We start from the raw sequence: 12,414 nt of genomic DNA, 5'->3' as shown, positions 1-12,414 counted from the left end.
AAAAAAAAAAATGCATGTTTTGTCTTGATGGGGGTTACACCTTACTATCCAAATTTCTTAAATGTGAGAATATTGGTAAAAAGCATGTGCAGGGACATTTGTCAATGTGGCCATGTACAAATATAGATAGTAAATTTGCCACAACTTTATTTAATGTACACAGCATTAATACATTTTCTTTGCAGCAGTGACCAAATGAGACTGATAGAAATGGAGGACTCTCCATCGCCACCTGTGGGTCACTGCAGCAGATGTGATTTTATTTTTCCCCCTTAACATTTCAAGCAGAATGTCTTGTTTAGTCAAGGATTTCAGGTAGACCAGGGGGTATATTTACTAAGATGGGAGTTCTATTTAAGATGGGATGTTGCGCATAGCAACCAATCAGATTCTACTTCTCATTTATCTAGCACCTTCTAGAACACAGGTTCTCAAACTCGGTCCTCAGGACCCCACACAGTGCATGTTTTGCAGGTCTCCTCACAGAATCACAAGTGAAATAATTAGCTCCACCTGTGGACCTTTTAAAATGTGTCTGTGAGTAATTAATACACCTGTGCACTTGCTGGGTTACCTGCAAAACATGCACTGTGTGGGGTCCTGAGGACCGAGTTTGAGAACCCCTGTTCTAGAAGATAATACTTGGGATCTGATTGGTTGCTATGGGCAACATCCCATTTTAAATAGAACTCCCATCTTAGTAAATTTACCCCCCAGGCCTGAGCACAATAACCTCTATACTTACTTTAGGGAAAATCTTGATTGTTGCAATATCAGATTTCTTATCAATATCTTTGATCGTTGCCTCATAGCTGTTCCCGTTATGAAGCTGCACCTTTAGGTGCTGGCGCCCAGAGACAGCGTTACTGCTTGACACCACGTGAGCATTTGTCACAATTAAACCCAGGTCAGAGATGATGAAACCAGATCCACTCGACAAAGGAACGTTACGTCCAAACAATGGATGCCTGTGGACATTAGGAGAAATGCTGCAGGTTAGTTAATTATGCATCATCAGTATATCTTGCAAAATCGGAGATATTGGTCTAAAACACAAAAAGATTTTGGAAACTATATCAGTGGAAGAGGTAAAGAAAAAATGTCCTGCGTTTCTAACCTAACTGTGTAGTATATGACATGACAATTATTTATTGATTGATATATGGCCCATAATGAGCTTTGAAATAAGGTGACTGAATACTTTCACCTTAACTGCAAACATTACAGCAGGTTCATTCACCGTCACCAAAATGCAGCAGAACACTTAGAAAAGTGAGACGAACCTTCACTATGTGGTGTACAAAAATGATATTGCCCTTGCTATGAAAAAAAACAAACAGTTCTGTGCCACAACATAGCTGAAAAATGTCAGCTACGCAAATAATACACAATGGGCCTAATTCATGTTTGTACTCAATGGGCGATTATCACGCAACAGAGTGCATGTGCTGCGATCGCAATGAGGATTTCATGGGAAAATGATTGACAGGAAGGGGGAAATGATTGACAGGAAGTGACCATTTGAAGGCGTTAATGGGGAGTTTACAGGTAGCGGTTGGGAACACGCATGCGTTATGGCTGTTTTCGGAGCAAGGGGGTATTCAGTTAGCCGTGATAATGGACTTTTTGCTCGAAAAAACGGACTTTTCCCTCGAATTGTGATTACAACCTATTCAATAATCCGGGAAAATTTATTGGTGATAATATTTTCACAAATTTCACTTCACTTACTCTAAGCAGGTGAAAAGTTGTGAAAAATCACTATTTTAAGGTAAAAATGTTTGTATATGGGTGGTCATTCCGAGTTGTTCACTCGCTAGCTGCTTTTAGCAGCATTGCAAACGCTAGGCCGTCGCCCTCTGGGAGTGTATCTTATCTTAGGAGAATAGCGAACTAAAGATAAGCAGAACTGCTACTAAATATTTTCTTGCAGTTTCTGAGTAGCTCCAGACCTACTCCTAGATTGCCATCAGCTCGGTCTGTTTAGTTCCTGGTTTGATGTCACAAACACGCCCTGCGTTCGGCCAGCCACTCCCCCGTTTCTCCAGACACTCCCGCGTTTTTCCCTGACACGCCTGCGTTTTTTAGCACACTCCCGGAAAACGCTCAGTTACCACCCAGAAACGCCCCTATCCTGTCAATCATTCACCAATCAGCAGTGCGACTGAAAAGCGCCGCACGAACACCAGCAAATCTACTAAGTTTTGTGTAAAATAACTTAGCACATGCGCTCTGCGTACCATGCGCATGCGCATTTAGCAACAAATCGCAGCATAGCGAAAATTGGCAACGAGCGAACAACTTGGAATGACCACCATGGTACAGAAAGCCTGGGACACCGCCCTTAATAACTAATTAGGCACATAGAAGTTTTAAATTATTTTTAATTGGCCAATAATGATGTATCATTTTTGGGGTGGAAAAGCAAAAAGTGATGGAAATTTGGGTTCAAGGTATGGGACAGGTATATTGGGATGCTTTATGAGTGGGACAGGTGTTTTTAGGCTTGCAGGTGGGAGTAATCGGTGTGTTTCCACTTTTTTTTTTTTTTTAAAGTATCCTAAAATGACCCAAATATATACTTATACCCATTTTCATGTACTCCAAATTTAATGAGAGCATTTATTTTGCACAAATAACGTGCTATATAAAACACCCCCTTTTTTCCGTAGAACTACAAGTCTCAGTAGGTAGCACCTCACATTACTGCCAGCTATAGGTGTGCAGTCTAAGGCCCCTCCCTAGCAAACTAAAAGTTTTCTTCTGCTAACGACAAGTCATCTCAGGACAGAATATATCTTGACTAAGAATATGAATTATGGAACAGTGCAGATTAAATGGCAAGCACTTAAGAATTTTTATGACTGTCTGAGACCACCATTTACTTTGGCAGAACCACTTACTCCAGAATAAAAATACATTGCAGCACTTTCTACTTCTCTACACTGAAATGCTAGAAAATAAGCTATTAAGTGGCTTTATTTCCCAGTTGGTTATTTAGAGAAAACCAGTCTCGCATGTGGCTCATTTTATTACAGCCAGATAATAATTTAATATCACCACTATGGCGCTGTTCTTGGTTTGTCTTGCCAAGGTTTATAATAACCCCATGTATGCTTTTGAAGAAATGTTTCACTTTCCCAAATAGATGTCACACAGTACGGCCTCAGTCACTTTGCATGTGGAGGGACAGATTCTGTATGCAGCCGATATACAGTAGTGGATTTTACATACTGCACATGAGCTATAGTGAACATACAGTATTATTATTATCCTTTATTTATAAGGCACCACATGGGATCCGCAGCGCCCAATTACAGAGTACATAAACAAATAAGCAAAACAAGAAGACAGTGACTTACAATTCAATACAATATAGGACAAGCACAGGGTATATAATATAGCTGCGACAGCAGACAACACTGAAATAAGTATCAGGGCGGCAAAAAAAACACGAGATTTGGTGCCGTCAAAGGGAGTATTGAAAAGAAGATAGGTTAAGTAAAAGACATAAAAGCACATGAGGGAAGAGGGAAGCATGCATCTTTGTGTTCGTCCGAGTTGGATGGATCTCAGCTGTTTCTCTTTGCAGGGGCGGATCCAGAACAAAATGACAGGGGGGACACCATGACATCGGCAGGGGCGGGGGTGTTATGTTCCCTGAAAAGTGGGCATGGCTACACATCAAGGGCGTAGCCTCATAGGGAATGCCGTATCCGTATGACGGGGAGAAGGTTATGCCTGGAAGAGGAAGAGGGTGAGGCAGTGGGTGACGGGAAAAGATAATGCCAGACGGAGAGGCAGTTGGTTACAGGGAGAGGCAGAGGGTGTAAATGCAAAAAAGAAAGGTTATACAAAGGTATATTCGGGCGCTAGGTGTATGGGTAGTGGCAGAGGGTGACAGCAAGAAGTAGTGCGTGACACCAAGGAACGGGTGACAGGGGGAGCTAGTGGGTGATGCCAGGGAATGGGTGACAGGGGGAGGCAGTGGATGATGCCAGGGGCAGGCAGTGGGTGACAGAGTGAGGCAGATGGTGACAGTAAGAAGTAGTGCATGACACCAGGGAATGGGTGACAGGGGTAGCTAGTGGGTTATGCCAGGGAATAAATGATGGGGGGAGGCAGTGGGTGATGCCAGAGGCAGGCAGTGGGTGACATAGAGGATAACAGGGAGAGGCAGTGGGTGACAGGGAGAGGGTGATGGGGAGAGATAGTGGGAGATGGAGAGGCAGTGGGTGACAGGGAGGTGGTGGAGAGAGGCAGTAAGTGAAAGGGAGAGGCAGTACGTGACAGGGAGATGGAGACAGGAGAGAGTGGTGACGGGAAGAGATAGTGGGAGACCCTTGACTAATTACCCCCCACCCCTAATGTAGAACCTTAGCTAATGACCCCGACCATTAACGCAGACCCATAATAACCATCCTCCTCTAATGCAGAGACTTGTCTAATTGCCTCCCTCCCCTAATGCAGACCATAATCTAATGATCCCTCCTCTAATGCAGACCATAGTCTAATGAAACCCTTATGCAGACCAGGCAGCCACCTACTTTCAAAAGGTAGTAGCCACCACTGGGTAGGTGTGTGCCAATACAAGTATCACATCCGTGCAGGAGGACAGAAAAGAATTGGGGCAGCGAGATGCGTCCGCGGACATGCTAATACTGACAGGGAAAGCATCGTGACCATCTCGGCTTAACAGATCCAAACATGATGCTTTACTATCATATATAAAGTTGTAAAGCTGAGACAACGACAATGCTTTACACTACAGCACTGTCGCCATGTCGGGTTCCACATACCACTGTCTCGTTTCTGCTTCCCCTTAGCACGCTCCGTGGAGCTGTACAGGCTGCAGGGCGTGTGCCGGAGAGTCCCATTGAGCGTCCCACTGAGTGTGCATACTCCACAAAGGAATTCAGACTGCGATTGCTGCCGCTTCAGTGATCCCAGAGTCTGTTAGTGAGGACCAGGGCTGTATGTGGCAGGGTTAGGGACATGGTGTGAGGAGAGGAATGGAAGCAGCAGGAAGCCATAGACTGAGAATTATATAGTGGATGGAGCAGGATCCCCAGCAGCACTGAGCAGGAGATTGCATTTGTCACATGCACATATACATACAACATACAGTGTACATAAAGCATGCCACCAACTTTCCTATTTTGGTAGTACATTCCTGATTCATGGAGACCAACAGAGGCACTGTTTACTTAAAAAAATGTAGTTTAAGCGATAAGTGGGAGTTTTTTGGCACACCAAAGCAGGGTTTGGGTGGATGGGGCAGGGCTTATATTCTTCCGATTATGCATGTGTAAATGTTGGAAAGTTTATCAATGTCATTTGTTTGGACAGGACAGGATAGACTTCTTAACTACGTAAGGACATCCTAGCGTTAGGGTGCATTAATGAGCCTTTATTTTTTTATTTACTTGTTTTATATATACTTGTTATATAATATATTATGCATGTGTGCACCGGAAAAAAAACCCAGTAAAATACTGAGTGCGGCATGTTGCAGACTCTCTCCCAGCTCAATGTGAGGAAAGAACAATTTATCAATGTGAGGAAAAAACAATTTATTCATTTTCATTCAGGTTTTTTTTTTTCTGAAGTTTTTGATAAATGCATAGTACACAAGGAACCACTGCACAGATACACACAGAACTGATATTCCCAACAGTGACTGTCCACTTTAAGAAATATTAAAAACTTCAAACAAAGATTTCATTGAAATCTATATAGTTACTTTACTTACATTTATTATGTTATTTTTTCATTACTGAAGCCACCTAAAACTAATCTATACAAAAACAACTATTAATATGATATGACAACATTACATTTACAGTGGGTGCTGCGTGGTACACAGGCCCTGGTTGATTCCACAATCTTTAGTGACTGTGGAGTCTATGTACTAAGCCTTGAAGAGAGATAAAGTGGGGTGAGATAAAGTATACTAGCTGTCATGTTACTGGCTGTGTTTGAAAAAGGACGCTGGTTGGTTGGTACTTCATCTCCCTCCAAGCAAATTTCTCTCTCTCCACTTCATCTCTCACTTTAGTACACAGAACCCTGAGTACCAACTGAAACACTTGTCAATTCATATAGAATAAAACAGAAAGACCTTGGAAATCTTTTAGTCAATTTTATAATCAATCCAATCCGTTTTCTTCCGTTTATACATAACTGCTATCACTTCTAATAGTCATATCCATGTGATAGATGCAGTCCACTCATAATAAAAGTCAAATATGAGAAATGTATTAAAAAACTTTAAAACAAAAAGGTTCTTCTTTGTTCTAAACAGCACATATTTCAGCAGGTATCACAGTTCGGCTTTCTATTTAAACAAGGAGTTATCTAACTGGACCTCCCGGACACCAATTGCAATTACAGCGTTCCCCCTCCTCCCGGAATGTAGCTGTTACCCGGAGCTGTGCACTTGAGGGCTTTCTTGCCCTTGGTCGTCCTCTGGCTCTCTGTCCCGAGATCAAACCCACTTGTGCCGCTGATCCTCCCGCTGTGCGTCCTGTCTGATTTACCGGCTCGTGGCTCTATCCTCACATTCAGAGTGACAAAATCCACCTACTGCCGCCGACGCGTTTCTACCCAATCAGGGTCTTTGTCAAGGCAATGACTGGACTGCATCTATCACATGGACATGACTATTAGAAGTGATAGCAATTATATATAAACGGAAGAAAACGGATTGGATTGATTATAAAATTTACTAAAAGACGGCGCTGTAGAGATTTCCAAGGTCTTTCTGTTTTATTCTATATGGTGTTGTGCTGATTGGCTGATCGGCATTTTCTTGGAAAATACAGCTGCAGTTTATTCTTAAGCGCTTGAAGGAGGATCCCATTGTGTGCGTATTTTACTTGTCAATTCATGTGTGCCCCACGGAGATTAAATTGGAAAGATATGGCCCCCCTACTGTGCTGGAACCCAAGCTACCACTCAAAATACCAAGGGGCGTTTTATCCGAGGGGGTGTCCCATGTGCTATTTTAGTTTACGCCCCCTCACACCAGCCTGTGTATTGTGTCGGAGTCTGTGGGGCCAGTTTCCCAATGATTTCTCTACTATGCATGTGCAAACTGTGTCTACTGGAAAATTCCAGTAGCGGATGCAAGGGAGGTAAAGTATATTCAATGGATGCAGGGTGTGCATTGTGGGCCGCCCTTGTACCCAGTACACATACACCAATGAATAGAACCATTATTACCCACCAGTAGGCCTCCTCCATCTAGTCTATGCAGCAGGAAAGTTGAGCAGAGGTCAGTGAAGGATATTACCTCAGGAAAAGTTCAATGTGCACGACTGCAGGCGCGATCTTTTCTACCACATCAGCGATGAAGTTAAATTTGTATCTCGGACTGTTGGGATGTTGGTGACCTATACTGGCAGGAAAATTGGGTATGTTAGTAAGAACATTCTAAACACAGACAGGCTTAGAGTAATTACAGTCTTTGGGTTTTAGGCTCAGATGTCTGTGACTGCTTGTAAACCCACATCTAGTCATAACCTTGACTGACATCGTTCTTCTCACATACACCAAACATGACACAAAGAGCACAAGAGTGCTATAAGTGGAGTATTAGGTATAATTTGTTCTGCAGAAAGGCACAATTATATAAAATCCATTGGTGGCACAGAACCCGGGATGTGCAGAGGGGTTAACACACATCTTAAGTTGTTCAACCTCATGTTGCACACAGAGTTCCAGACTGGTGAGACTGGCCCCATATCTTCCTCACTGTCTCGCCTCGCTGCGGCCATGTATATTTACTTGGGGAGGACCACATAAAAGGTCCACTTGAAAGCAGCCCTTGGCGTTTATGTAACAGGCTTCCCTAATGTGTAGAGCCGCATGACTTCATGTGGCTCCTAACCACAGGCATCACCTCAGCGTGGAAGGATTCCAGCCAGTACAAAGCCTTCCAATATTTACATGCAAAGGACCACTACGTGTAAACTATAACTTGCCTTTTGTCAAAAAGCTGAGCTAGTAAAACATACTGTACATTAACACATAGATATACACATATACTAGATAGATAGATAGATAGATAGATAGATAGATAGATAGATAGATAGATAGATAGATAGATAGATAGATAGATCGATCGATCTGGTACAAACTGCATACTGGAAATACATATGGTGCACTCCCAGCGTGACTAGGCGATCCATCCGCCTAGTCACGCCGGGAGTGCACATAGACGCTTCCCATTCAGAGCGTCTCTGGGCCTGCACGCCCGCCCGGACGGAGACGCACACAGACTAGCGTGGCTCTATCTGTAACTTCACCCTGTTGCCCTCTCTAGTTTTGACACATTGGGCGATATTCAATTGTTATATCGCGCCCGCTCTTACGTCAAAAGTGATGGGAGATGGCGGGGCAATATTCAATTGATCCCTGTTATTGCGCATATCGCACCCAAAGCACATAAAGTGCAAAACCTGACTAAACTAATGGGTCCGATCATGAAAAGTTCAGTTTGGGCACCAAAACGGGTCCCTTTTCACACATTTCAGCCCCCCACCCACGAGGGTTCCAAGCCGAAAATATGTTGTAACGCCGGTCAGCAAAAGTAACTGAATAGCTGCTGGCAGGCTCGAACAGGTGCGCGCGCGGGATGGGGGGGGGGGGGGGGGGGGGGGGTGCGGGGAGACACATTTGCGAGGGACTGCTGATTCAAACATTGTCCAACCTCTCTCACAGTTACTACAGTGGGATTAACGCATGCACACAAAGATCCCAACGTTCTTATGCTTCCGAACAGAGGCGGAGGGTTTGCATCGGATCCCACTTCACAACCCCAGTCCTCCTTCCCACTGGAGGGAGCGGGGCACATCTGAAGGCAGCATAGGTCCCCTTCCCTACAGCAAACTCCAAAAACTCCAAAGTTTGCTGAATATTAGGCAGCCGTATCAGGCCCCTAATAATGAATGGGCTGGTTACTTAAAATATGCGGAAACTACCGTTAACGCATGGCTAAAGGGCCCATTTTAAGATGATGAGTAGATTTGTGGATGCTATGGCTTGGCGCAGATTGAATTTACTCATTCGATGTTCCCGATTTTGCGTATGGATTGCGATGCATACGCAGATTTCTGGGAAACAACTGCCGGTGTGATTCTTTGCAATTGAGATTGAAAAAAAAATCACACTTTTAGTAGCAATAGCGATCCATGTAGAATCCGGCCCTGAACATGGTAATATATCCTATAGATGGGAAGCTTGCAAACAACCTCTATACCTCTATATACCTCTAGATACCTCTGTATCTGTCTGTGATTACCCAGTATTGTGTTATTACTATTTTGTTCCCAATTGTAAAGCACAACAGAATATGCTGGAACTACTGTATATAAGTAAATCCGCATACACACGGTGTGATGCTATGCAGGCTACGGACGATATTGACTATGCGATCTGGCCGGAGGCATGACCCTCCGATACAGTCAATATTGACCTGCCTGCACAGTCTATTTTTCCTTGCGATGCCGACCCCGCATCGGCAGCTGTATACACACGGGCCCTCATTCCGAGTTGATCGCTCGCTAGCTGCTTTTAGCAGCAGTGCAAACGCTAGGCCGCCGCCCTCTGGGAGTGTATCTTAGCCTAGCAGAAGTGCGACCGAAAGGATCGCAGAACGGCGGCAAAATATTTTCAAGCAGTTTCTGAGTAGCTCCAGACCTACTCCTTCCTTGCGATCACTTCAGTCTGCTTAGTTCCTGCTTTGACGTCACAAACACACCCTGCGTTCGGCCAGCCACTCCCCCGTTTGCCCAGGCACGCCTGCGTTTTTACCTGTCACGCCTGCGTTTTTTAACACTCCCGGAAAACGGTCAGTTACCTCCCAGAAACTCCCACTTCCTGTCAATCACTCACCGATCAACAGAGCGACGGAAAAGAGTCGCTCGACCTTGTGTGAAACTGCATAGTTTTTAGTGAAAGTACGTCACGCGTGCGCACTGCGGCCCATACACATGCGCAGAAATGCCAATTTTTAGCCTGATCGCTGCGAACAACGGCAGCTAGCGATCAACTCGGAATGACCCCCACGGTGCGATATGCAGTATGTTTTCTACTGATATGGACTATACAGTCCATATCTGTAGTTATATTGCACCGTGTGTATGTGGCTTAACTGTTTAGATATTTTCTTGGTAAATCCCTCTAATAACATATACTCTATCACTGTTATCGCCGCAATTTGATAAACAGGGGCCTAGATAATAACAGTGACCTACAATATGACCATAGTCATTTTCATTCATGCCTAGAAAATATTTGTAGAAAAAAAGAAAATACTTGATGACATGGTGCTGAAATATGACATCTATTCAGACTTTCAGCGCTTCTAAATATTTTACGGTAACACCTTTTTAAACACTCTGCTCACCCATTTTACCGGCTAATTGGCGCCCATAAATCCAGAGGCCGCTACGTCTGCACTTCTCTACAGGGACGCACCGGCAGGGCTAAGAAAAGACCCCTATACTATATACCTCATTGTATGGCGCATTCTCCAAGTTTATGACTGCACAACCGTAACATTCTGGATTACAGGCCTCACTGCATAAAGAAATAAACTGTTTAGCTGCCAGTTATGGGGCAACTGCAGATGTGAACCTGGAGCTCAATGACTCCGTCTCATACACTGTAGGGAAGGTGAGGAAGATTAATGTTTATTTTCCATTTTAACCGTGGATCTCGTAGTGCGCTCGCAGGAAAGACACAGACGTTGTAATCTCGCTAATAGGGAATCCTACATGTAAACTGGTCAGGAGCCAACACAACAGGCTTTAGCTCCCTTTAGTCTGGTCTGATCCATCATTTACCATGCTGCAGAAAAAATGCTGGCCCAGAATAACTACATTATCTGCACAGAATGAGATAGGAATGTGTAAGCCAGAGAAAATTAATTTCAGTATGGATTTCATACCCCATCCCCACCAAACCATAATTAAATATAATTCTAAAACTATAGATGATCGCAGTACTGCCCTTACTCCATTCATCACGTTGCACTTTTAAACGTTTCATTATATTGGTATAATTGTGCCTTTAGCGGTGCATCCCTGCATGAAGTGCACCAATAGTTGTTCCATTAAACAGTCTTTGGGTCTGAGTATTATGTGATGCCACTCACAATTCATATGCGTCCATGCCATCGTAGCGTCTCCAGTCCTATGGCCACAAAAGCTGTCATCCTATCAAAGGCACTTACACCATGCTAGGTGCAGACCTCCCCACCATTGGTACATGTTCAATACTACAGCTGAGCAGGCTTGCGTGGGCTCGCACGGTGACGTGTGTCCCATCCGTGCACTGAACTGTATGCACACATGCGTCACACACAAATGAGATGCACAGTTTTGGGCCAATAGGGAGAAGATACTCACATGGTAAGTTCCAATCTAGTTTATCTGTAAAAGGAATGTTTACAAGTATGAATTGAAAGGGGGGGGCACAATGTCTTAAGGGCCCTACACACTTGCTGAGGTGCCCGACGGCCGATACAGCCGACGGGCGACCCGGCGGCGGGGAAACTTCACTCCCCCCGTCACCCGGCCCCATAGCCCTGCATGCTAATATGGACGAGATTGTCCATATTGGCTTGCATGCAAGGGCGTTTCTACAGAGGAGGGGGCCCGCGTGCACCTCCGGGTGGGCCCCCTCCTCTGCACGGCGCTGTAGACTCCGGCACTGTGCCGGAGTCTACTGCGCATGCGCAGGTCTCCGGAAACATGGCGCCCGCCATGATCCGGAGACCAATTTGGCTACCACGCATGCGCAGCGGCCATTTTGGCTGCTATTTCCAGCACGATAACAGCTCACGCCGCTGGACTCCGGAAAGGTAAGTATTAAAATGGGTGCAATAGGTGCAGTGTGGGCCCCCCCTGAACCCAGGGGCCCGTGTGCACCGCACCCATTGCACCCATTATTGAAACGCCAATGCTTGCAAGTTTAAACAAGTCGGCACCAACGATGAACGAGCGCGGGGCTGCGCATCATTCATCGTTGGTGCATACACACTGAAAGATATGAACGATATCTCGTTCATTAATGAACAAGATCGTTCATATCTTTCAGTGTAATCGCCCAGTGTTGGGCCCATTAATCCTGCTCTGTATTAATCAATTTGCATTTCAGCCTCTGTTTAGGGAAGAAGAGAATGCAGGCAGGAGGCTGGGTGTGTACAGAACACACAGTGCCACACTGACATCACTGCTCCACACAGCGTTCTCCTGGCTGTCCTCATATAGTTAGCTGAAATATTCCGGGAATGAAAACAATATGAAAACCTCATCCATATTGGATCTGCGCCATGTTCTATAATCATGCAGCAAGTTCCCCGACATCTGAGGCCACAGGCAGAGCCTCATGTAGCAGATGCAGGGG

General features: G+C 44.7%; 1 protein-coding gene across 2 annotated transcripts in view; it reads right to left on the bottom strand.

Annotated features, from left to right (window-relative positions):
* The window catches only part of HTRA3 (HtrA serine peptidase 3), a 46,831-nt gene that overhangs the window by 29,889 nt on the left and 4,528 nt on the right, over positions 1–12,414 (bottom strand). Inside the window, exons 2-3 of one of the 2 annotated variants that reach the window (XM_063924113.1) lie at positions 7,295–7,394; positions 746–968 (exon numbers count right to left, since the gene is read on the bottom strand). In XM_063924113.1, coding sequence (XP_063780183.1) covers positions 746–968; positions 7,295–7,394 — 323 coding nt within the window. Of the gene's footprint in view, positions 1–745; positions 969–7,228; positions 7,395–12,414 lie in introns of those variants that run through there. The other variant, XM_063924122.1, reaches the window with a different exon arrangement.

Source organism: Pseudophryne corroboree, chromosome 1 (assembly GCF_028390025.1).
Source record: "Pseudophryne corroboree isolate aPseCor3 chromosome 1, aPseCor3.hap2, whole genome shotgun sequence".
NCBI lineage: Eukaryota > Metazoa > Chordata > Amphibia > Anura > Myobatrachidae > Pseudophryne > Pseudophryne corroboree.
This window is presented reverse-complemented; position numbering and strand designations above follow the sequence as displayed.